The sequence below is a fragment of the Lacerta agilis genome, chromosome 6, assembly GCF_009819535.1.
Source record: "Lacerta agilis isolate rLacAgi1 chromosome 6, rLacAgi1.pri, whole genome shotgun sequence".
In the NCBI taxonomy this organism is placed as follows: domain Eukaryota; kingdom Metazoa; phylum Chordata; class Lepidosauria; order Squamata; family Lacertidae; genus Lacerta; species Lacerta agilis.
Window position 1 is genome coordinate 43,149,236 of NC_046317.1, and position 25,170 is coordinate 43,174,405.

Here is a 25,170-nt window from a genome sequence, read left to right on the forward strand (position 1 = left end):
AAAAGCCTCTGCTTCTCTATAAATACATTTCCAAATTGTCTGCCCTGTGTACCTCTAATTAAGTTTGTCAGCTTTCCCATGCATGTGAAGTCCTAAACCTTTGTTAACCAGACATCTAAAGAGGGACAATTAGTATTTTTTTCCCCAATTTTGGCAAACTGTCATCCTTGCCGCAGTTAACAAATGAACCGTCATTTCCATACCTTCCTTTTGTACAATATATTTAAGATAGTCAATCAGTATTGCTTACCCCAGGATGCTGTTTATTAATGGCAAGACTGAGTTTTTGTGCATGTCTACAGAGTATGAGAAATGTTAGCATGTCTTACAAATATAAACTCTTGTCAAGGTCAATTACGAAAGTGATTTGTTATGAGACACTCTTGACAATCTTGGGCACTGGAAGATTTGCTCATTAAAAGTAAATGAGTGGGATCGCTTTTAACTGTAACTGTTTTACTAAAGTGGACTTTAAACCAGCCTTCCCCAAGCGGGTGCCTTCCAGGTGTTTTAGACTACAACTCCCATCGGTTCCAGGGAGCCTGGCCAATGGACATGAATGATGGGACTTGTAGCCCCTACATATGAAAGGCACCAGTATGAAGAAAGCTGTTCTAGAGCATGATAAGTGTTTGTTTTTAAGGTAGGGCTCCTTATATTTTGCTGCAGCAGACTATACCCCTTATAAAACAGTGAACTGTAGATTGGCTAAGAGGACTTTCAGAGGTCATTTGTATGCACATGCACACATACAAAATGACATTAAAATGAGCAATGTGTGTTTCATTCTTGCAAAGAAAGTATCCTTAGAAAGCCTGAGGTCATGCAAGGATATGTCATGTATTTCTGATTGCATACCTCAGGCAGAATAAACTGCCAAACTAACACCTCTTGTATGCCTGCCTGAACACAAGTTGGAGATATCAACAAGCCAAGTTATTTTCTGGTGTGAAAGAAAACTCTTTAACCTCTGGTGTGTCAGACATGGACAAAACTGATAGAAGTCTGGCTTGAGAAGTTAACCAGCCAATAGGTAGCATATGCTGGTTGACCCAGTGTAAAATTGACAAAACAAATCAATTATTTGTACTGTTGCACAGGAAATCTTAAGTTATTTTTTTCTGGCTTGGATAAGGTCTTAATTTGCTACTGTTGACATAAGGATAAAACAGTAACAAAAAACGAACCATGATATGTTTTCTGTTGAGTTGATGGATGACAATTCATCCATTAACAGTTGAGGGAATTGGGTTTGCTTAACCTGGTAAAGAGGAGACTGAGCAGAGATACAATGGCCATCCTTAAATATCTAAGGGACTGTCACATGAAGGATGGAGCAAGCTTGTTTTCTCCTGGCCTGGAGGCTTGGATCCGAACCGATGGATTCAAGTTACAAGAAAGGAGGTTCTGACAAAACAACAGGAGGAACTTTCTGACAATAAGAGCCATTCAACAGTGGAACAGACTCCCATGAGAAGTAGTGGACTCTCCTTCCTTGGAGGCTTTAAAGCAGAGGTTGGGTGTCTGTCTGTCATGATCTGGTTGAGATTTCTGCACTGCGGGGGGGGGGGGGGGGTTGGATTAGAGGGCCCTCAGGATCCCTTCCAACTCTTACAGTTCTGTAATTCTATTAATTTTATTTACATAGTTCGGTTCATTCCAGGAAAGTACTCTCCCCTTCTACAAATAGAAACACTTTAGACACTAGCATGGTTTCTACAACATAGCAGCATTGCAATTACGGATTCAGAGGCTATTAGTAGGGATAAAACAACTGTTTTCTTTTAAGGATGAAAAATATTGTAGCCCTGTAGAATGGATTTATTTGGAAGTCATAGCAAAAGTAGTAGAGAAGCCAGACTGAAAGTGTTGCTTCTAGTCTCTCTCTTCATTTCTACCCATACATGATGGTGCATTTTCCTTGAGCATTTGTTGTTTGGAAACATACAAATAATGCTTAATTACTCTGTTTTTCTACAAATCAATGAAGATGAAATAGTCTGCTAGCATTTGTGAGGGTAATGGAAGATAATACTTAAATATATATTGGAAATATTATTTATTTGTTGGGGAAATCTTTGCAGTTCTCTTAAATCTTTGCAGGAACAAATTGCCCCCAAAGTACACTCGGTCAAATATAGGTGTTCATACTAATAACTCCATTGCTGTCACTTGAGGCACAGGTGGCGTTGGTGGCATGGAGTGCCTTCCATCAGCTTACGCTGGTTACCTAACTATGACCCTATCTGGACAGGGATAACTTGGCTGCAGTTATCTATGCTCTGGAACCTCAAGGTTAAATCAGTGGAATGCACTTTATATGGGGCTGTTGGAAAACTGTTTGGAGGCTTCAATTAGTGCATAATGTGGTTGCCTCACTGTTGACAGGCTCAAGACAAACAGATTCTGAACCACCAGCTCTGTTCCAACCACTTATACATTTCTGAACCCAATTCACAGTGATTGGTTCTGCTCACAAGAACTCTGGATTCAGCCCAAGGTGTTTAAGCCAAGAAAAGGCCAGGGCACTACAGTAAGGTGTGATATGGCCTAGTATAGTGATTTCTTGTTAGTAGATTTGGCCTGAATTCTGCTGCCTCCTTGCCTTGTTAATACCCTGTAACATTCTTCTCTCCACCCTTATTGTTTTGTTCCAAGCAATAACAAAGATGGTTCTACTTTAGTTTTGAAAATTGAAATGGTGAAGAAATAATTCTGTTCCTATTAAGAACAGACCAACAACCTGTAGTTAGGAGATCCTGCAACTGGGCACTCTTAAAACAGCATTGGTGGTCCTGCTGGCGCAGCTTGGTATATAAAATAATTGCCATAGTAGAAGAAGACAGAGCTGCTTTTCAGAGTAGATTCTCTATAAGTACTTCTTAGCTTTTCTTTGCTTTTTATGATTTGGAAAACAGCATTGTTCCTTTGGTGTAACCAAAAATTGCTGGGTTTTAAAGACTCAAACACAGAATGATTTAAAAAAAAAAATATGAACACTGGAATCTTTTAAGAGCACAATGACATATGATCTCCCTCCACATATACATACATTAACTCTAACTTTCTTCTGCTATGTAGAGATGGTCATTAGCCAGCCTGTTCCCATATCAGACAATGGGAAAAGAAAAAAGAAAAAAAGAACGAGAGCTACAGACCATTTCCCTGGAAGGTTTGAAGGTCGGTCCCATGTTCTGCATTCCTTTTGTTTCCTCTTGATCTTTCACAGTAGTTAAGCAGTTGCTTCAGGGTTGCTGTTTGCTTCATAGCAAAACCTCTGTTTCAGCCATTGCATTTCTATGGCCTCTTTTTGGGGGCTGCATTATGCCTTTGTGGTTTTGTTGTGTGGCTTCCCTCTTTGTGCTTTGCTTTCTTTGAAAGGCAGCAACATGTTCAAATTACTGGTAGCTGTGATTGTATAGTTTCATTTCATGGGGAGTAGTCTTTCTTCTGCTGTCATAGGATTATTTCAAAACAATTTTGAGAGAAGGAACAGTTATCACTTGAGCCTGCAGTCCTATGAACATGTGTATGAGGGTATGCTCCCTTGAGTTCTTCAGGGCTTATTTCTGTATAAATGTGCATTGGATTAGGTTGCACTGAGCATGTTAAATTCATTGAGGCTCAATGGGTGTGACCCATCTGTTAAACATCTTCATTTACTGAGTTATTTTCTTGGTGCAGGATGTTCTCACTGTAGATACTGTAAGATGTTATCACAAAACTACCCTAATGACTCAGATTTCCCCTGGAGGCACCCTGCTCCCCATTTCAAAGCAATCTTGAAATATCTTTGCTTATATTAGATAAGGTAACTTATCTCATCTCTATCTTATATTTGATTCTGTTTGTTTTATAAGATAGAAAACATAGGATCACAGCCTTCCTGGGCATAGTCTAATATTTTTATGGTAAGAAGGTCTCAACTTCACTCCTTTGCTTTTGCCTAACTGAGAACAGATTGATCATAAAACTAAAGCTGCTGTTCCAACTCAGTTAATTAGCAAGGGAGCACCTGTTCTTGTTTTATGATCAGGGGTAGTGATTAGCTCAGTTGTTTATACGTGCAGTTCATAAAAATGTTTTCTAATAATGATTTCTGTATGCTGGAATTCTTTGGCAGATCTGTACAAACTCACTGCAGAGTTACTTGGTGAAGGATCATATGCCAAGGTTCAGGGAGCAGTTAGCTTGCAGAATGGGAAAGAATATGCAGTTAAGGTAAGTAAAGTACTCCAATATTATTTTCGTTCATTAAAGGTCTTCACTGCCTGAAAATGTTCTTCACCAATGCTGCTGCACTAATGTATTCTGTCATAAATCATTGATATTGCTAACTTCATGGAATTTAGTCCTTAGATTTCTGATTCTTCAAACCATGGTATGGGGCAGTGTTTTTCAACCTTTTTTGGGCAAAGGCACACTTGTTTCATGAAAAAAATCACGAGGCACACCACCATTAGAAAATGTTAAAAAATTTCACTCTTTGCCTATATTGACTATATATAAAGTAATTTTTCAATTTTTTCCCACAGCACACCAGGCAACATCTCGCGGCACACTAGTGTGCCGCGGAACAGTGGTTGAAAAACACTGGTATGGGGGATTGTGAATGAGCCCTGTGCTTGTGCAATACCTCTTCCTACTTTGCCTACTTTGCTTAGTGAGTGTTGTCGTAGCTTGATCAAGCCATTGTTGCATCTAAACTGGAAAACTATGGTTTCGTCAAACGGAGAAGATTGTCATTTAGCCGAGCGTGTGAGGTGAGGAGGGAGCATGCAAGAACAAAACTCTTCCCCTCTTTTTAGACCATAGTTTTGAGGATTGGAATTGTCTGGTTCATCCCAGTAAATTATTAACAGATGGAAGAGGCATATTTTCCATTGTGAAAATACATTTATTTTGTCTAATCAAATAGGCTGTGCTAGTTTTCCAAACAATACAGAAACCTGCTCACCAAGGGCAAAACCGAAAGAGGGAAAGCTGGTTGTAGTGTGTATGCTCATCCAAAACAATCTACAAATCTTTGAGGAAACAATGGTCAATTTCCAGTTTTTAAATAAAGCTTGCTTTCTATCCTATGTTAACTAAATATTAAATAATCATTCAGAAAGTCTTATCCCAAACATTTGCACTAATATAGGCACATTACTTTTTAAATCTACAGTCATGCATATCACATGAGACTGTAGTGTTTTGTGACTGCCAGGGCTGTGCCCCATGCCTTATCTCCCATGAGATTATCTCCCACTTCCACTGCTCCTCTTTCTAGGTCGAAATTTGATTTTGAGAGGGTTCTAAATGTATTCATTTACTTGTCTCCATTTTTTGTTGGGGGGGGGGAATGTTGAAATATGAACAACTTTATTCAACGTCACTAATTTTATTCTTTAACCTTTGGCCATGGCTCAAGAAGGGAGATGGGTTGCGTTAGAATTACCAATGCAGAAATCTTGTCCATTTTCAGTGAGAGATGGGCAGAGCAATCCTAGTTCCCAGTCAGTGCTACTGGAAGTGTTTAGGATGAGACAGAGGTGTTTCTTGGCTATGTACTGCTGCTGTGGATCTTCCCACTGTGCCCAACAAAAGTGCAGTAGGCTACATGCTACTGCTGGTAGTGTTTCCTGCAGTGGTAGCCATTGTCAGATTTTGAAATGGAAACAGGGCATTATGTGGGCTGGGTGGAGCATGCAAAATCTGTATCATGCCAGTAAACATCTACGTTATCGAACACAAAGCAAAGAGTGCCAAATATTTATATGGACACTTTTTTTTAAAGGTGGCAGATACTAACAGTAGCTGCTCAGCATGATGTTTCTTGTTTTTTTATTTAAAAAATTGGCTTTTGTTTTTATAACAGATAATCGAGAAGAACGCTGGGCATAGTCGTAGTCGGGTATTTCGGGAAGTGGAGACATTGTATCAGTGTCAGGGTAACAAGTAAGTAATTGTTGCAGCATTTAACAATACAGCTATGAGTTTTAAATCTTTAGTGTAATGATGTATTGGATGTGACATTGCTTTGAACCCAAAACAGTGTAGTTCGCTTAGTGAAACTTGGAAATGTGAACAGTTACATGTAGGTATCCGTGTTGGTCTGCTGTAGTCGAAACAACAACAAAAAAATCCTTCCAGTAGTACCTTAGAGACCAACTAAGTTTGTTATTGGTATGAGCTTTCGTGTGCATGCACACTTCTTCAGATAACAGTGAACAGCTACGCTGTTTTTATGTTGATTAGAGCACTCCTCCATGTATAGCAGAAAACGCTACAAAAACATTAAACCTATTTCCCAATGATACCTTTTTGTTGGGTAACCCATAAATATTTTGGCTTTTATTATGTAGAACAACAAATTTAACAGAACTGTCTTTTTCTTTTTTTAAAGGAACATTTTGGAATTAATAGAATTTTTTGAAGATAATGCAAGGTACTACCTTGTCTTTGAAAAACTGCATGGAGGTATGTATGTACGTGATTTTTTAATCTTCTGGTCAGGATTGAGACTTGGGATATCCGTTTCCTGTGATAATGCACGCTTCTCCTACATCAGGGCTTGCATTTAGTGCAGCTCTACATAACTGTCCCATCACTGCCGCTTGTGTAATGGGACTTCCTCCTCCTTCCCTTGTGTGCCCCATAAATATGTTATGCATTCTCCCCCCCCCCAACAAGGCTCCAGAGTAGATTTGGGGATGGTGCAGCACATGTGTGGGTTGGGGTGGGGAATCCCATGGCACAAGCAGAAATCTTTGCACCGATGGAATAATTACCTAGAACTGCATTAGAAACAAGCCAAGGTAAAAATGCATCTTAAATGACAGTGGATTCTGATGTGTTTGGCACATGGATGTGTAAAGACAATTTTATTCCATTGGACATTATCTTAACTTGAGCTCTTGGATGTTCTGATTACTGTTCTGCTTGTAAAAGAGATCTTGTTTTTTATTATCTACAATTCTTTTGATTGCATATACTGAGTATACTTCAGCACAGAAGCTGGGGTAGAAATTATTTTTAAAAATACTTCTTCAGAGGTATCATTGTCAACATTTATTAAAGAAAATGAACTCACGATATCTGGGTTTGGGAATTGAAGATAATGTTGGTTTATATAAAGTGGATTTGCTGGCTGTTATGTTGAGTAATTTTCTATATATAGCTGACAGATGAAGAATTGGAGGATCTCTTTTCTTTTTCTTTCCATTTTTTCTTTTCCCTTCATATCTCTGTCTCTCTCTCTCTCTCTCTCTTTGTGTATTTTTATCAAGATTAGCTTTTTAGTTTTGATTAAAAGATACCTGACATTCATCTTTGTATTTCCCCCCCCCACAAAAAAAATTAATCTATTTTTTTTAAGCACCTCTTCAATTGTTTTTGACATGTTGAAGCTGGATAGTATCTACATAGCTGTTTGTCACATGTGACCTTTGGGGGCACTTATTTTAAAGGGAGGTTGAGCACATAGTCTTAGTATTCATGTAACTGGAACCCTATTAAAAGAATGTGTAAATGGTTTCAGAATTCTAACTGCAATATACATTGACTCAAGCTTCTCAACAGTAGTAGCAGGAATGATGACGATTGTGATGAGTAGTTAGTATTTCCCCCTGTTTAGTCATTGGACAACTTGGATGTAAATCTGGTTTTTAAATAACTTTTTTTCATATTGAAACTTTTAACAGGCATGTAAAGCTTTACCCATCAAATGAGATCATAATAGTCACTTGTATAATTACAAGTTTTTTTTTAGAGACTTCTCTGTGGATAAATGAATAGGCAAGTGTATAGGACAAAACTGAGAACTTGATTCACAAGAACGTCTTAATCTGTCACCTCCTAACAGAGGCTTTGCTTGATTTTCTTAACATGCTGATAATCAATCAATAAAAGCCCATGCTCTATTCCAGGAAGCTTCAAGTCTGGAATGTTTGTTGGCAGGATCCTGAACTCATTCAGGAAATTGTGCTCACAACTCATAGTGAAAATTTGAATATTATTGTGTAGCACTCTGGGGAGGGAGACATTGCGTTAGAGCACTACAGCAAGCTGCTGTATTAAGCCATTGAAATAGATTAATTAATGAACAATTGCTTCTCCCTGCAAATAGCTGGAAGTCCATAAAATGCCACTGGTCCTGGTGGTTAGTCCTTGGATTCTTTGGGTGGTGGATCCAGCTGCTTGTTTCACACTGAATGTCTGCGACATCACCTCTGAAAACTGTTTTTCTGTGCTTATGGATAGCAGTTGGCATTCTGCCAGTTTTCCATTAAAGCCGATAGGATGTTAAGTGCACAGAACTAGGTAGGCCTAATGGAGAGGCCTTCAAAAACCCAGACTCTTTTGTGTTATTTGCTGGTTAGATGTGTGTTTACTTGTGGGGGACAGGCAGGGGGAAAGAACTTGAATGCATCAATTTCAAAACCGCAGGAACAAAAATATGAGCTCTTGACCTTGTGCTTCTCTGAAGTTAGCATGTTCCGAAACTCATTTTTTTTAAAAAAATGGATTGCTTTGGCAAATTCTATAACTAGATTTATCACTTTATGGATTGTATCCTCCCTCTACTTCAATGCCACTTTGGCAGAGATAATCCAAGCTCTTTTTGTGCCAGGCTTTGGGGGACTGTATTGGGTAGAGGATTCCTTCCTCTTAGCTCTGCTGGCCTCTGTCGGCCTTCTGCCACCTGGGTAGTGATGCCAGCATCACTGCGGACACAGAGCTCCCCTTCCACCCACCCACCAAACATGACAGCAGACAGAAGTGCCACTGGTACCAGACATCAGAAATGGCAAAGTGGGGATTTCCAAGGAAAGGGCAGGGCTGAGCCAAACCAGAATCCATTGGGTCCTGAGTTGGCTCCCCCGAGATGTGCCAGTTGCTGAATGCCACCCCCCACAACTTCACCCTGGCCGCTGTGCACAGCTTTAGGCCAGGTGCAGCCACCCCCTTGCTGCCAACACAGCCCTGTTACTCTCGTCACTGCTACTGTGCCCTTGCCGCCATGCTGTGGTGGTAGCGCAGGTGAGGGTACAGTTGTGGTGATGGGGCTGACAGCAGCGTGGGGGCAGAGAGACAGCAGGGTGGGGAACTAGATCTGTAGCAGGGTGTGTGTGTGTGGGGGGTGTTCTGTCCACAGTGACACAATGTCTCGAGCCAACCCTGGCTGCGGATGCGGTTGTGGCCTTTTCACCCTGAAAAGCACTTCTAGGAAAAGTTGGATTTCTTCTTATGGCGCACACGGACCAGGGTGATGCACGCCTAAAGTCAGATTGGATTTCTTCTTATAAGAAGAGTTTGGTGCATTCTGGCAGCTAGAACAGTTAAACGATAGTAATGTGCTCAGGATTTGTCGAGCCTTTGGTTTTGGGAAATGGACAGAGGGGTAGAGACAAAGGGGGTGAGGAATCTGCTTCTTCTGTGCTGTGACAAGGATCATCATCATCATTTTTAATTTGTATACCGTCTTTCTATCTTACAGCACTCAAGGCGGTTTACAAGCTGAAGAAACAAAAAATGTACACCTTATAACAATCTAATGCACTACAAAAATATGATAATGAAACAAAACTTTAAAATAAGCAACCTACATCAAAAAAGTAACATTCAACAATTATTAGAATAGTATAAAATAATAATAACATATAAAAGTTAAACAGAAATCCACTCAACAGTTACAATAAATAATTTCTAAACTATAATCAATAAAACAATGGCAAGCCACAGTACATAATGATGAAGTCTCTCCCCTCACAGTTCTTCCTTCAGGCACAGCTCCCTTATGAGGAGTCCCAGGCCTAGGGGGTGGGACAAGGCAGGTGGAAAGAAGCCTTGCCTGAGGAAGTCTCTCCCCTCATAAAGAACTTCACATCAAGTGGTTTGGAGTATGCCCCAAATGCATGGGAGGGCTTTTCCTAATTTCCAGCCAGGCCCTCTCCCAGGGATGATGGGAATTGTGCTCCAGCAACATCTTGATGGCGACAGGCTCCTTGCCCCTGTAGTATATGCACTTAGATTTGGAATAAGTCCCATTGAATTTAGGAGTTGCTTCTGAAAAATCACGCATAGGTCAAGCTGTGTGTTCTCTATGAGCTGTGAAATTGTTGGCTGCTAAAAGCAAATACTTTACCATAGTTACCTTTGGCCCTGTTCATGTTGAGAGGAGAACCGTGCTATTCAGCTTGAGTCTTACCATGTGTGTTCACACTACAGAGTCTGTTGGATGCTTTGAGTCTAGCATAGTTTGCTTTCAAGTCACACTGTATTTTTCAAAGCACCTGCTTGCCTTTTTCTCCACAGGTTCTATCCTGGCCCACATACAAAAGCAAAAACACTTTAATGAGAGAGAAGCCAGCAGGGTGGTAAGAGACATCGCCTGTGCTCTGGATTTCCTCCACACAAAAGGTGAAAATGTGTTTCCTCCATTTTACAGGCTCATTAGCCAGCAGTGTTGAAGGCAGACAAGGTCTGCTAACATAAATACAAGATCAGCATGAAAAGCAGGGCATTTCTGTGATTTACTCCCTCCCCCCCCCCACATGTGACATGCCAACTTGCACTGGAGCTACTGCTGTTGGCTTTTGTGCCACAGTGTCTGTGATTAGCAAGAATTGGTTGACACGGTGATTCAGGGTACATGTCATTTGCAAAAGCCTACTGGTATTTGGAGATGATGACTAGTATTCATGCCGCACTTAAAGGGAACTATTGTGTCTGGTAGCCAAATAGGTTTGGGCTTTATGAAGGAAGCTGGTTGTTTGATCAAGCTCTTGAGTTGGGGGATAATGGGCAAATTAAGGTTGATAAATACTTCTGCAAGCTAACTGCTTTTTTGCAATAGGCTTTTAAAAGTTTAAGGCTCCAGTTCATTACTACAAATGTTCCTGAGAGCAGGTATCAAGGGTTTAGTGATAAATGTAAGCTATATACATCTGGTTTTGGAGTGGCAGAGGACCTGCCATGTTCATTTGTTGTGGAAACTGCCTGCAGTGCCCCCAAAATCACTTTGCTGTCATTTTGCCTGTGTAAAATAAGTGTCAATGAGAGTGTTGCTGCAGGAATCATAAAGCAAATTATACATTTTTCTACAATTTTAGGCATGGTTTTCAGATTCCTGCATTTTATTAGGATTGGATCTAATTAGATTTAGTTCCCATTGATTTGAATGGAAACTTAAGTAGAAGTAACTGTCTGGATTCATCCCTTAGTAATAGTAGTTTGGTTTGCTATACTGATATTATTTGGGTGTGTGTTATGCATGGCCAGTAATTTATGCATTTTTTTTCCTTTTAAGAAATCTGACATTACGTCACAAATGAATAGCTGTAAATTTCCAGGCGAGCAGTTTAATTTCAGAGAAACTGGTCTGAGAAACCATCTCCATCCAGACATTCATGCCAGAAATTTTTATTTTGCTCTTTTAGATCTCCAGAATATTCTTTTTATGCTAAGTTAAAAGTCTAGCATAAAAGAAAAGCTTAAAAAGCTAAAAGAAAAGCTAAAAGAAAGATTGAGGGAATTCCTCATAATTTGATTAAAAACTCATATAACTACTTTGGTATGTTACTTTCTGGTACCACCATAGCAACAATTTGCTAGTGTCCTTTGAAGGTGGCAGAATTCCATTTGAGGGCTTAGAATTGGAGGGGCTTGAATGGCTAGTCTGCTAGAGAAATTGATTTGTGGAAATAGCTTTGCTGAGTTGAATAGCTTGACTTGAGATGGAGAGAGTGAAAACAAATACTGAAGCAGAGATGTTTTGTTCAGAGTGGTTAAGGACTGAAGCTTGGAGTCAAACACAAGTTGGGTGGACTTGAGGTGAAAACAGAAGATGAAGCTATTGGATATAATCTGCACTGAAAAATCGTTGGTAATGACTTAATGAGGTGTAACAGGGCTATGGGAACATCCTTTGTTTCTTGAAGTAAATAGAGGGGGGATGTCTGCCTGCCTACGCAAAATAAATTTGTATTATTAGCTTCTATCTGAAACCACTGAGAGGTCATTTGGCATTTTGGCAGTGGTGTCTGTGTGTGCTATCCTCAGAATGTTGATGACATTCAGCTCTAGCTCTCCTTTCTATTTGACTCCAGGGGAGCAGTGGAAGTCCTAAATCAGTGCATGATATCTTTAAACGCTCTGGGCTGACCTAAACACCACAGAGGGTTTAACTTGGTGGTGACAGCCATGAAGGAGTCCTGAGGTCATGGTGAATGACTTGGTGACAATGCTGGTCCAGTGTGTGGCAGCAGTGAAAACAGAGAATTCTATGTTAGGGACCACTAGGAAATGGGTTGAAAATAAAGCAGCCAGTACTATATTATATTATTGTGAACCTGTGGTGAAGCCACTTGGAGTGCTTTGTATAGTTCTGAATGAATATTGCAGAGCTGGAAAGGGTTCAGGAGAGGGCAACCAAGATGATAAAAGGGTTTGACCAACTCACCTATAAGGAAATATTACAATGTTTGGTGCATTATCTTTTAGGAAGGAAAGTTGAGTATGGGGGAGACATGATATACATAAGATCAGGTATGATGTGAAGAAAGAGGGCAGAGGGTTGTTTTTCTCTGTCTCATAAGATCCCAGGGCCACCCAAGGAAGCTGAATGTTGGAGAATTCAAGACAGACAAAAGGAAGTACTTCACACCACATGCAATTAACCGGGAATTAGCTACCACAAGATGCCGTGATAGCCACTGATTCAGACAGCTTTGAAAGGGGATTGGACAAATTCATGAAGGATAAGACTTCCAGTGGTTCTGTACAACCTCCAGAATTGGAGGCAGTGTGCCTCTGAGTACCAGTTGCTGGGGTCATGAACAGGAGAGGGCTGTTGCCCCTGTGTCTTGGTTGCAGCCTTCTCACATGCATCTTGTTGTCCACTGTGAGAACAGAACGTTGAACTAGATGCCCCTTTGGCCTTATCCAGCAGAATCTTCTTATGTTCTTATGTTCTCATCCAGCAAGTTGAAGCTTAATCCTCAGACTGAAGCTCCATCCAGATGAGATGGAGGTGGAAATACTGTGAAGCCAATCTGGAAGAAAGTGCTTGACACCTTCTAGGTGTTTGAGGGAACTGTGTTTAGTCTGCAAAAAGAACAAAGAGGCTTAGGGTACCTTAAAGACTAACAGATTCCATATGACGTAAGCTTTTGTGAACCAGACAGACAGGTGGCTGCGGCCAGGGGCACTTCTGCTCATCTTCAACTGGTGTATCTGCTGCAGCTTTTCCCAGAGAAGGCTGACCTTGCCACAGTTACACATTCGTTGGTTGCTTTGAAATTAGACACACTCTTTTTGGGTTTGCCTTTCAAAAGGGTCCAGAAATTTCAGTTGAAACAAAACGTTATTGGGAGCTCAGTCCTATTAAAGTATTGCACCGATAGGAGTCTTAACAACATCCAGGGTATCAGGGAGGAAGCACAGGTCCCATATCATTGCCCTAAAGGGTTTTAGGCTTGGATATTTCAGCGGTTGTGTACATAATTGCACACTGAGGTCATTAAAAGAGGCTCTCTACCATACCTCTGCTGTATGGAGAATGTGAATGCTAGATTGGATCTTCTCATTAGGAGCGTTCAGAGTACGGAATTCACTGTTCCAGGCATGCTCCTCCACTTCTTTCAGCATGTAGAGATAGCAGGTTAAAAAGATTACATTTCAATATTTTATGGTGCTGTTCGTGTTTTTTGTGTTTTTATTCTTAATTCGATACTAAGCCACAGGGAGGCTGTGATTTCAGTGGAAGATGTAGGGTATAAATATTTTATGTAAACCAAATAGTGAACTAGGAATAGTATGAATGCTTGCTGATCGGGAATTCTGGGGCTTGCTTTTTTAAAAACCGTCCATGGAGCTTGCTGCTCACTGGAGGAGAGAAATGGCAAGAGCAGCGATGCCCTGCAAAAGACTTTACACGCAGAGCTGTTAAAATTCTGTTTTGGGAAAGAAGCTACGCAGTGGGAGTACATGTTTCTGGAATAATCTACTGCCATATCTCTTGATTTTTGTCATTTAGTTTATGGTTCCACCGTGTACTATTAACATCTTTATTAAACAATAGCATGCACAATATTAAACAGGAAACTGAAGCAATTGTTACAGTTCAGGGCTTAATCATTTTGCTGTTTAAAATTATAGAAATCTCAGAAGGTGAGAGAGGCTTGTTTTTCATCACCTTGCTGCAGTAGAATGCTAGTTTCCCCCCCCCCCTTGCTGCTTTTTAAATGTAAGACTCTGTATTAGTGTTGTGCAGAAAGTTCCAAAATAAACTTTTTTTTTCAGTACATATTTTTCTTAAACATCTGAACAGTGCTACCTACTTTACACAATATGAGGATTTCCTGTGGAGGGTTCAAGCCTCCCAGCAAAGCCCCTTTCTGTTTAATTTAGTGTCATGAAAACTACTGCAGCATGGCTCTTTTCCATGCTGCTTGGAAATGTCAGAAGCCTCTGGTCACATGGAAGGAGATGATGCCATGTTCTCATCTTACACTGGCACTGCCCCTCTCAGAAATATGATCAGTGCTGGCAGGGGAAGGAGGCATGGCGTGGGCTCCATCCCCATGTGACTGTGGCCATTTAGGGCTGCTCAACCTGGTTGACTGTACCCTAGTATCCTGGTTTGGCACACAGTGCAGCTTGCAACCTGCTTGATCACGGCTTCAGCCTATATGTTAACACCAAGAAGCAAATACCGTTCTTTTCTTTTAAGTTTGACACAACTCATTTCTTCTTGTTTTATATGTTAGGTATTGCTCACCGAGACCTAAAACCTGAAAACATATTGTGCGAATCTCCCAGTAAGGTACATCATTCTTTTGTGATACTCTTTTGGTTGTTGTTAGGTGGATTTCAGGGTTGAGTGAATTAGTTTCTGGTTTTTCTCCTTCCCTCATTTCAGGTGTCGCCAGTGAGAATTTGTGACTTTGACCTTGGAAGTGGGGTAAAACTCAACAGCGCATGTACTCCGATCACTACTCCTGAGTTGACCACTCCAGTATGTAGACTACTGTGTTGTTCTTCTATTAGCTGTACTCTTGAAATGCAGGGAGAAGGATGGGCATCTTACCTGCGACACTTAATCTTTTGTGCCCCAAAGTTGCACAAATGTGCATAGTAATCAAGTTGCAGTTCAGCAGCATTGCCGAAGTTGGAACTTCAGACATGTTGGTTGAGTGTACTCCAGTCTCTTGCAGATATCGTATGGTTGGTGCCCCGACAACTTCATATTTTTTTAAGGGCACTCAAAGTAAACTAGTCTTTTGCAGGGCAGTTGTTCTTAAGTTATGTGAAGTGTGTATAGCAGACCTCACCCAACCTTCAAATCTGCATTCTCAATTTTTGCAGCTAAAGGAGACAATTTCCTACATAGTAATAGTGCTCCAGCCCTAGTTCTAGTATGTATGATTTTGCACAAAGTCTGGCTTCAAAAGAGGTGCTTGAGAGGTGTCTTACATGTGTTTCCTCTCTCCCTCTCCCTCCTATCTCTGCAAAGAAATGTAACATCACATTCATGAGATCTGCTTCCAGTTTATGGGACCAAACTGCCACCCAGCCATTTGCGTGAGGGCTTCTGGGTCACAAGACTGGCGTGTGTGGCTGGTAGCATGCAAAAATGACACATTGTGGAGAAGGAGAATGGGAAGCTGCATTAGACCAAGTCAGACTTTTGGCCTATCTAGCTCATTCTTGCCCTCACAAGAAGTAGCCAACAATGGTGCCCCTCCAGATGTTGTTGGACTACAACATCCATCATACTTGATCTTTAGTCGTGGTGGCCAAGGCTCATGGGAATTGTAGTTCAAGAACATCTGGAAGGCACCGTGTTGGCTACCCCTGGTCTGCACTCACTGGCAGCAGTTCTCCAGAATTCAGGAATGGAGACTTTTTGCAGTCTCACCTGGTGATGCCAGGGATCAAATTTGCATGTGTAACCCATGTGCTGTACCATGAAGACTATGGCTCTTCCTCAAGCCAACGCTCAGGGCTGTATTTAATTGGTAGAAATGGGCATGTGGGAAGTTTCTGCTGCAGCATAACAGAGTTTTACTGGAGGCGACTCAACCAATCATTAACATTATATTGATAATGCTAACATTTCACCATCCTTTTAGGGGAATATTGATTTTAAGGATTTAAGAGAACCAGCTGCAAAATGAATGCGTTTGATCTGAAAGGCATTAACTTTGTTAGTATTAAATAATATATGTGTTAATATAGCACCACCAATGTGTTGGGTCTTTTAACAAAAAGAAAGGCCTTGGGAAACTTGCAATCTAAAGTTTGATATGGGATAAAACAGAGGAAAAGGGAGAAAGTTATAAATGTGGGTAACCATGGGGAGGGGAGCAGTGAATATGCATTCAATTACATTTCTGCTTACGGCTTCACAGAATCAGTGGGGGAGAGAGAGAGAGAGAGAGCTGTTTGGGGAGGTTGTTCCAGACATAATGGGCATGAAAAAGAATGAGTGGAATGATTTAAGGGAGCAGGAAACCTGAAAAAAATTGTAGAATTGCGGAAGCAAACATATGCACACTTCATATTTGCAAGTCCAAAGTATTGCAAAAAGTTAGTGTGAACTCCAGGTCTCCTCTTGCTCTTTTCCTGCTTCCAGATAACCTTGGTGGTGACAACAGTTAAATTTATCACCCTTGTTCCCTCCCTGTTTTCATTCAGCGCATTGAATTGCGGTTACATCAGTGCTCCTCCTTGCAGCTCATAATGCTGCTGTTATGTTGCAGCATTCTAGTTGCAGGAGACTGGGAGTGTTGGTGGGGTGAAGGATCTCAAATGGGAACCAAGGTATGAAGGATTTTTAACGGGGGTTTTAAAAAGAGCACGAAAATTGTCTGCCCCGGCCTTTTGCGGTATTCTTAGCCACTGTAGTTTAGCCTGAAACCACAATATAGTATATGTGTGGAAAATATATGCTGTGTTTAAGAATGGATTATGTTACCACATTAACAATGTCTTACTGTGCAGAAATAGTCTAAAATTGTGCTTTTTCAAATACCACATATTACATGTATTCACACTTCTGTACACTGCCCTGAAATCTGTTGATAAAGGGCAGTTAAGCAATATTTTTAATGAATAATTACTGAAATACCTAAGAATTAAAATCCTTCATGATATCATTTGCTTCTGCATAAGTCTTGCTGTTGCCCAGCAACTGTTCGGCATTTTATTGCCAGAGATGTGGGCGGCAAACCAGCAATCTCATGCTTATTTGCAAGGAGTGTGAAATTTGCCATGAGTGAAAATCATTGGTTTTAAACATGTTGGCTTGGTATTGTGTAAGGAGTATGAATTAGACTTACGCTACAGATTTGTTCCTGGTGTTTAGGAGTCTGCATTTGCCTGCCTTGGAGTGAATGATTTGCAGTAGGTTGAATTTCCAGATTGTTAACCATCTGCATCTGTGGTAAAGTAACCACAGGGCAAGTATTGAGTACTTAGTTCCCTCCTGAACACTATCCTAGCATCCGCCTATCACCTGGCCATTATCTTGCCTTGGATTTACTGAACTTTGTATTCAAAAGTATCCCTAGAAGAACTCCCTGTGCTGCCTCTGCCAGCTTTGTATGAAAAGGTTAGATATTCAGAGAGCCATGAGGTTTCAGCAGTTTTGTGAGAAATAATAATCTGATGTGGCAACATTAATATTTTTTTTAATTAAAAGGGTCTAAAAACAGCAACCCCCAAGCACAGGAGCATCTATTGACTAGTATGTTTTAGATGCTCCTTTGAAAACAAAAGACCTGGGGCAGTTAGCAGAAGTTTTTCTGTCACTTTCATTTGGCTTGGTTTTTGTCTTTGTCTTAATTCTCTCATATGTGCTTTGCTAGTGTGGTTCTGCAGAGTACATGGCCCCCGAGGTGGTGGAAGTCTTCACAGAAGAAGCCACATTCTACGACAAGCGCTGTGATTTGTGGAGCTTGGGTGTGATCTTGTATATCATGCTCAGCGGGTACCCGCCTTTTGTGGGGAACTGTGGCGCAGACTGCGGCTGGGATAGGGGAGAAGTCTGCAAAACTTGCCAGGTAACTAGATAAGTATGTTGGGCATGTGTGGAGGAAGGTAGCAGCAATTTCCATCCCTGCACATCTTCAGAAGTGATTTGATTGGAGAAGGGCTATATGTTGTTGCCCTCGAGACCTGCAGAGTTCCATTCTACAGCTACGTTAGCAAATACTGTTTGCTGCCCATAGCTCCTTTGTCACAAATGGGTGGGATATGGATTCAGTTAATAAAGACGAGCGATGCTAGTCTTCCATCAACTTTCAGGAATATAGGGCTGTAAGGATTTTAAGGTGACTTGGGTCATTCTCAAAACAAAATAAAAAAAAAAAAAAATTCCTTCCAGTAGCACCTTAGAGACCAGCTAAGTTTGTTCTTGGTATGAGCTTTCGTGTGCATGCACACTTCTTCAGATTGGGTCATTCTGTAAAAGGTTGGAAATGAAAGTTTTAAGTCGTCAACTTCTGTCAACGTAGTATATATAAGTGTGTGTGTTTATTCCAGAGCAAGCTGTTTGAGAGTATCCAGGAAGGCAAGTATGAGTTTCCTGAAAAGGACTGGTCTCATATTTCCAGTGAGGCTAAGGATCTCATCTCAAAGTTACTGGTCCGGGATGCCAAGGAGAGGCTTAGTGCTTCTCAGGTTCTGCAGCATCCATGGGTACAAGGTGTAAGTACAGTGCCTTTCAACAACATTTATTTATATAGCAGCATCTGTATGCGTGGTGTTTCATAAAGTAACATAGATAGTAATAAGCACAGGTTTCTTTCACAGGATATATCTTTGTCATATACACTGGGGGATACTAGGCTATAAAAGTGAATATAGTCGTACCTCGGGTTATGTACACTCCGGGTTGTGTACTTTTTGGGTTACGAACTCCACTAACCTGGAAGCGCAACCTGACGCGTGCACGATTTGCACATGCGCATAGCGTTTTTTGCAGTTTTTTCGTTTTTTCGGTTATTTTCGGTCTGCGCATGCACAGAATGAATTGTTCGGGTTACGTACTGTAACCCGGAACGGATTAAGTACGTAACCTGGGGTACCACTGTAGTGGTTGAGCCTTGAGCCATGTAGCTCATGTTTTTCATTAGTAGCTGCTTGTGAAGGCCTAAATTATTTCCGTGCATCCTCAATATCTCCACCATAGCCTGAATGGGAATTTTAGCGAGAGACTAATTCTAGGTTCAATTTAGGAAGAATTGGGTTCTCCTTCTGTTGATATGGGCAAAATGCAAAGTCTTGCGTATTTTGTTTTTGTGATCTCTCTATTTCTATGTTCATTGCCTGTATCTGACTATCTACCATACTTTTCGCTCCATAGGGCACACCGGATCATAGGGCGCACCTCGTTTTTAGAGGAGGAAACAAGGAAGAAAAAAAATATTTTTTCTGGTTTTCCTCCTCTAAAAACCCTGTGTTTTTGAGGATCAGCTAAAAGTTTTGCAGCTTTTTTTGCAAAGGGGGAAAAGCAAAGAGGAAAAGCTCTGTTTTTATGGGGTTCAACTCACATTTCTGCAGCTTCTAAAGGAAAGGGAGCCTTTTCCAGACAGATAATCTAATCAGCCAGTCACATGTAGCTGGGGAAACAAACAACCTCCCTCTGCAGCACATTCAACAAAGGAGGGCGGGGCTGAAAGGGAGCCAGGGACTCTTATCTCTCTCCCGATCTCTTGCTGATCAGCTGCTGAGCGGGGTCCTTTCAACACTCCCTTTTCTCTTCGTAAAATAAAAAGCACAATCCTCTTTTGGCCCCAGGGACCACCATTCGCTCCATAAGACGCACAGATATTTCCACTTACTTTTTAGGAGGAGAAAAGTGCATCTTATGGAGCGAAAAATACGGTAATTCACCTGAAATTTATTCTGTTTATAAATGGCCATTCCGTATAGTGAACTCTGTAAGGATCCATTTTTCTGCTAAGGATCTTCAACTAATCTTGTATTATTTCCATTGTGTGCAGCATGCTTCTGAAAGAGGACTGCCTACGCCACAGGTTCTCCAAAGGTAACCTTCCCTGAGCATCTCGCACAGCTAGATGAAAGAGTGGTTGTCGGGTGGATCCAATCAAATCAGGGGAGTTTAGGGACAAAGTAGTGGGCTGCATTAGTCAGAAGAGCTCTTTGCCAAGAGCACGTGGCTTCCATTGTCTGAAGGACTACCGTATATTGTGGTTCTTACTTTATTTGGAAATTAATCACAGAACTTAACTTAGTTATGTATAAGCGAGGCAATGGAGAGACAACCTGTGCCTTTTCTGCCAGCTTTTAAGGTCTCAACTGAAATTTTTCTTCCCCACCCACAGGAACAGCAGCACAAAGGAGCTGACTCTCTTTGCAGCTGAGGCCATTGCCCTAAACCGCCAGCTCTCCCAGCACGAGAATCAGCTCAGTGAAGAGCAAGAGAGCATCACTCAGGCCATGTGCTCCATGAAGCTTTCTCCCCCCTCCAAATCCCGCCTTGCCAAACGCAGAGCCATGGCTCAGGCCACGAAAAGCAGCGACTTCCAGCCTGACCCTCATGCAGCCCTTTGATGTACATTTCCTGTTTGCCAGAGTTGGGGGGTCAGCTTTTGTATGGTAATTTTAAACAACTCATGGGTGCATCAGTGTTTTAAAAAAGACTTTTTTTCCAACAAAGTTTTCGATGAAGTGATTTAAGGGACTATTTCCTTGGGATTTTTATTTTTATTTTTTTAATGAATGTCTTGAATTATATGATGTTCTTAAATGACATTGCTGCTGTGTTACTGACATAACAAACCACATAAGGCAATGTTTGCACACAGTGTTCTGTAACCAGAAGATACCCTGTGAATAGTGGAAATATGGCTTGGAGTTCATAGGCTCCCAAATGAGCTTAAAATAGTTGCACAACACCAGATCTCTACCTGCAGTCACCAAATAATTTTGTTGACCATCCTTTAGGAAGCTTTGCCTATCTGCATTTTTAGCTTTCTTTGCTACAAGTTCTGAGTTTGAACTAAATGTACAAACTTTGGTGGTCACTTTCTGTAGTACTTCTAACTTATTAAGGGCCTTTACGTGCCTGGATGTCTGCCCATGTGACATTCAGAAGGTTCAAAGCATGTTTATTTCATGCAGAGATAATATATCATCAGAATTGGGTCATTTCCACCCTCACACTTTTGGCTAAGATCAAGTGTAACACCAAAATAATGTTTTGACCCTGTTACAGGTTACATCTTGAAAACCGTTGTCAAAAATGAATTTTGAAATCAGCCCTCGGGATGTAAATACTTCCTGTCCTTAGTAACGCCTTTTGTTGCTGGCATTTCCAGGTGATCTACTTTTGCAATTGCTTGAAGCGATGGGCTCAATTCTTTATAAACCATTTCCCCAAGGAATGTACCTTTTCACTATGACCCTGCAGAAAAGATCAAAACATTACTGCCGTTGTGTGAGCACCACTGCAAAGCTACTTCTTCTTATGGCGGTGGTCTACACAGAAATGGGAATGTCTTGAAAGCTTGTAATTATGTGCACTCAAGTGGCATGCAGCACCGCGACAGTGCACTGCTTGTGCGGTCTGCTTTGTGTGTTTGGACAGGTGTTAGCAGTGATGTCAAAGCTTCTATGTGCCGTGCCACCGCAAGGAAGAGCTTCCTTCACAGTGCCCACATCATGACCGTAATTTGGACTGGTCCTGATCTGGGGAGTGATGAGGTATTGCCCTAGCTCCTTTCTTAGATATTTCCCCGGGCTGGCTAAACTAATCCCATAATTGTTTGCTTCTTAATTTTAAACTTCGTCACCTTGCCTTTTTTCAGAATTGTTTTCACCATCTCCAGCCACCTGAGGAGCACTTAATTGTTTGCTTGGACAGTGGTCCTCCAGGTCAGCAACGTAATTTCTAAGTGCAATTTTGGTGAACAGTCGTTTTTAGTAAGCAGAAAGATGTACCACTGAGATGGGTAAACCAATATGGGGCTGCTCTTAATTTGGGTCATGGTGGGTTCTCGCTGTTGAAATATACATTCCATACTTATTTACGGATATATAGTTGAAGGTGGAGAAGAGTCTGTCTGCAGGGTTCGTATACGCCATTTTTGTAGCACACATTTTCTCATGATCATTTGTGACTTCTTACTTAGCTGTTGCTCTGCCTGCAACCCTTCTCATATTGTCTCAGAAAACAGAATTGGTTTGGAATAGGCTTGGATCATCTCAAGCCTTGCAGGCTCCAGTGCAATGAGCTTTTGAGTGGGTTTGTGGCAATATAAGTGATGGGAGTAACATCAGATAGTTTTTTTAAATTAAGTATACCACTGAGGATTAAGTTGGTGGTTTGAAAATAACCTGTGGTCCCACAATAGTCATATTTTAACACAAAGCTAGTGACTTCATCTCCACTATCTTAAGAAGCCTTGCTTTATTGGAAGTGCTAAGGCTGTTCACCTCAGGAAATTCAAGTACTTTTTTAATGAAGAAGATTATTTAAATTTGCTTGTAGCTGTTGAAAATTTAGGCCAGTGAATTGTGAAAAGTGGGAAGAATCGAACTTTTAAAAGATCAGTTTTCATGTTGAAGGAGCATGAGATGGAACAAAGTCAACATGCTAGAAGGATCTGAATCGCAGTTATCCTAACTCAGCCTGCCTATCTTCACGTTTTGCCTTTAAATAAAAGTTATGTATTTATACGCTTTTATTATCACTGCACATGAAGAATGGCTACACTTAAGGTCTTTTATACATTGTACCATTAGTGAAGGTTATTAATTATATTATTATATACTGTGGTTTTTTAATGTACTTTAAGCTTTTACAGTTTTAACGTGCTCCTTAGCTAATGGTTTTTAAAAGGCATTGGAAAACTCAGGAAGAAATCTCCCTATGTATGTGACACATTAATTAATAGTGTACTGAGAATTAAACTTACCTCATCTCTAAACTGGGTTGTTGGTTGTTTCCTTTTTACTATTTGCATTACTCTACAGATCCCCTTTTCTCAAACTGGATGTAACATTGCAGTCCTATACAGAAGTATGCCCCATTTAGTTCAGTGGAGCTTAATCCTAGGTATAGAAATGTTGCCTAAGAAATGCAGAGATTCTCTCACAGCAGAGTAGAGGTCTAAACAAAGGGAATAATCCCTCCTCACAAGCAGCCCAAGGAGCACTGAACATGCAAAGTGACAACCTGGAACCATGGGCCATTTGGAAAAGAAAAATGGAAAACTCTCCGAGTGAATTGACCTCCTTGGGCCCTTTATATTCTAAACTATCCTGGAGCATGTTGTGGCTGGCTGGCCAGAACCTTGAGCAACAGGAGGTAAGGATACACTGCAACACTTTGCTGCTGTTTCTGTTAGTTTCAATCACTATTTTCAGCCCTGCAGATGAAATTATAACTTGATTATATATTGCTTTCTTCTTGCCTAACTCACCCACTAAAACATTTCCTGCTGTGTGTGAGAGAGGGAAAGCAAGTGCAAATAATCCAAGAAATAAATATTGGAGTTTGTATTCCCGCAGTGCAAGAATTCTGCAGTGTGTCTGCATGGGTTCTTGACTATCAGTATTCTTAAACTGGATAATTCATCCTTTAGCTTAAACAAAGCTCTAAGAAAACTCCCTCTCCTCCTCTCCCCTATTGCTGGTATAAAAATAATCTATTGATCTTAGACCCATGTGGGTATATTTCCCCCAGAGACACTAATTTTGTGTATGATCATTAGAAAAGGGGCTATTTTGCAAATTAGGTTTTTTAAGAAAAGATCTATTTAATTCTCAAGGCTTTTCTTTTGGACCATTCCTGTGGTAAGGCACAAACATCTTTGGTTTCTTTAGGAACCTGCTACCATGGCAACTGAAGGCTTGACAATTCTGAAGAAGCATATGTTGGTGCCCACTCTCAGAGCTTCCACTTTACTGCTTACTATTTCATTTATTTATTTCATTTATTATTTGCTACTAATCCAATAATGGAGACACTGCAGTTTTGGGTATGTGATTAAGAAGGCTCAGTCTTAGAAACGAGTAGCCTTCCTCCTCTTGGCATTACCTCTTCTGCCAATAGGAGCAACAACACAACAATGAATTATTCACAAATGACAGAGCAATCTTGAGTTGGACCAGGGACCACAGCATCCACAACCCTGCTGGCCAGGACAGAAGAGGCAATGTTTATTTTTTTGCTGCACCAACTTCCAGGCTAGCAGCAAAAGCCTGTGGATCAACATAGGATCGAGCATAGGGTTTCTCAAACTTGGGTCTCCAGCTAATTTTGGTCTACAATTCCTATCATGCCTTACCACTGGTCCTACTAGCTAGGGATGATGGGAGTTGTAGTTCAAAAACAACTGGAGACCCAAGTTTGGAAAATCCTGATAGATCTATGCCCAGCCCTGCTCTACCCCCATCATGACCCATTTCAGGGTCTGCCACCAGCAACATCACTTCCTGTGCCACATCTGTAGTGGGACTTCAGGGACATCCACTGAACCCCTCCAGCAGCATGGATCTATTGCTTTAACAATAGATTGCCTTGTGCAGGTGGCAGGATTTAATCGCTCTCAGGAGCCTGGGGGGGGGGGGGATAATAGGAGAGCCTCCTTATTTAATGTTAAGTAGGAGGATTTTACTTGCAACAAGAATCATGAATTTCAATGGACTCCTTTGAAATGGGTAGAATTATTTTTTTAAAATGCTGATGCTTATTCTGTCTGAAGAATTCTGAGTTTATAATACAGCTACTGCTTTGGGGAGCAGGAGAGTTGCTCATCAGTGATAGCCACTTTATCTGGTAATTGCTCAGTATTGGATTGGTGTAAAAGTAGTAAGGATGTATTTGTGGTACTTGCTAAGGTGGAAAGGGGAGAAGGAAGCCTGGAGTGTTCTCGTCTATACAGTGGAAGTTTGACTGCATGATCATTAGGTCACATTGCATGGTGGACCTTGGTGGGGTTTATTTTCCCTACCACAGCAGTTTGCAGCAAGAGTTGTTGAGTTTTGCTTTGCTTTTTTAATCTTGTAAAAGGCAGTCTTGAACTTTAGCTGTGGGGAGGGCTTGTAGCTCTGCGGAAGAGCATCTGCTTTGCATGCAGGGAATTCCAGGTTTAATCTCTGGCATCTTCACATAGTCATTACTGAACTAGATGGACCAATTGATCTGATTCA

General features: G+C 41.0%; 1 protein-coding gene across 2 annotated transcripts in view; it reads left to right on the plus strand.

Annotated features, from left to right (window-relative positions):
• The window catches only part of MKNK1 (MAPK interacting serine/threonine kinase 1), a 34,185-nt gene extending 11,242 nt beyond the window's left edge, over positions 1-22,943 (plus strand). For both annotated transcript variants that reach the window (XM_033152225.1, XM_033152223.1), the window contains 11 exons: positions 3,082-3,180; positions 4,124-4,221; positions 5,861-5,940; positions 6,389-6,462; positions 10,300-10,404; positions 14,754-14,809; positions 14,906-15,001; positions 17,856-18,050; positions 18,532-18,696; positions 19,995-20,038; positions 20,337-22,943. In XM_033152225.1, the coding sequence (XP_033008116.1) occupies positions 3,084-3,180; positions 4,124-4,221; positions 5,861-5,940; positions 6,389-6,462; positions 10,300-10,404; positions 14,754-14,809; positions 14,906-15,001; positions 17,856-18,050; positions 18,532-18,696; positions 19,995-20,038; positions 20,337-20,565 (1,239 nt within the window). In that variant the 5' untranslated portion in view covers positions 3,082-3,083 and the 3' untranslated portion in view covers positions 20,566-22,943. The remainder of the gene's footprint in view (positions 1-3,081; positions 3,181-4,123; positions 4,222-5,860; positions 5,941-6,388; positions 6,463-10,299; positions 10,405-14,753; positions 14,810-14,905; positions 15,002-17,855; positions 18,051-18,531; positions 18,697-19,994; positions 20,039-20,336) is intronic.
• Positions 22,944-25,170: the final 2,227 nt, after the last annotated feature.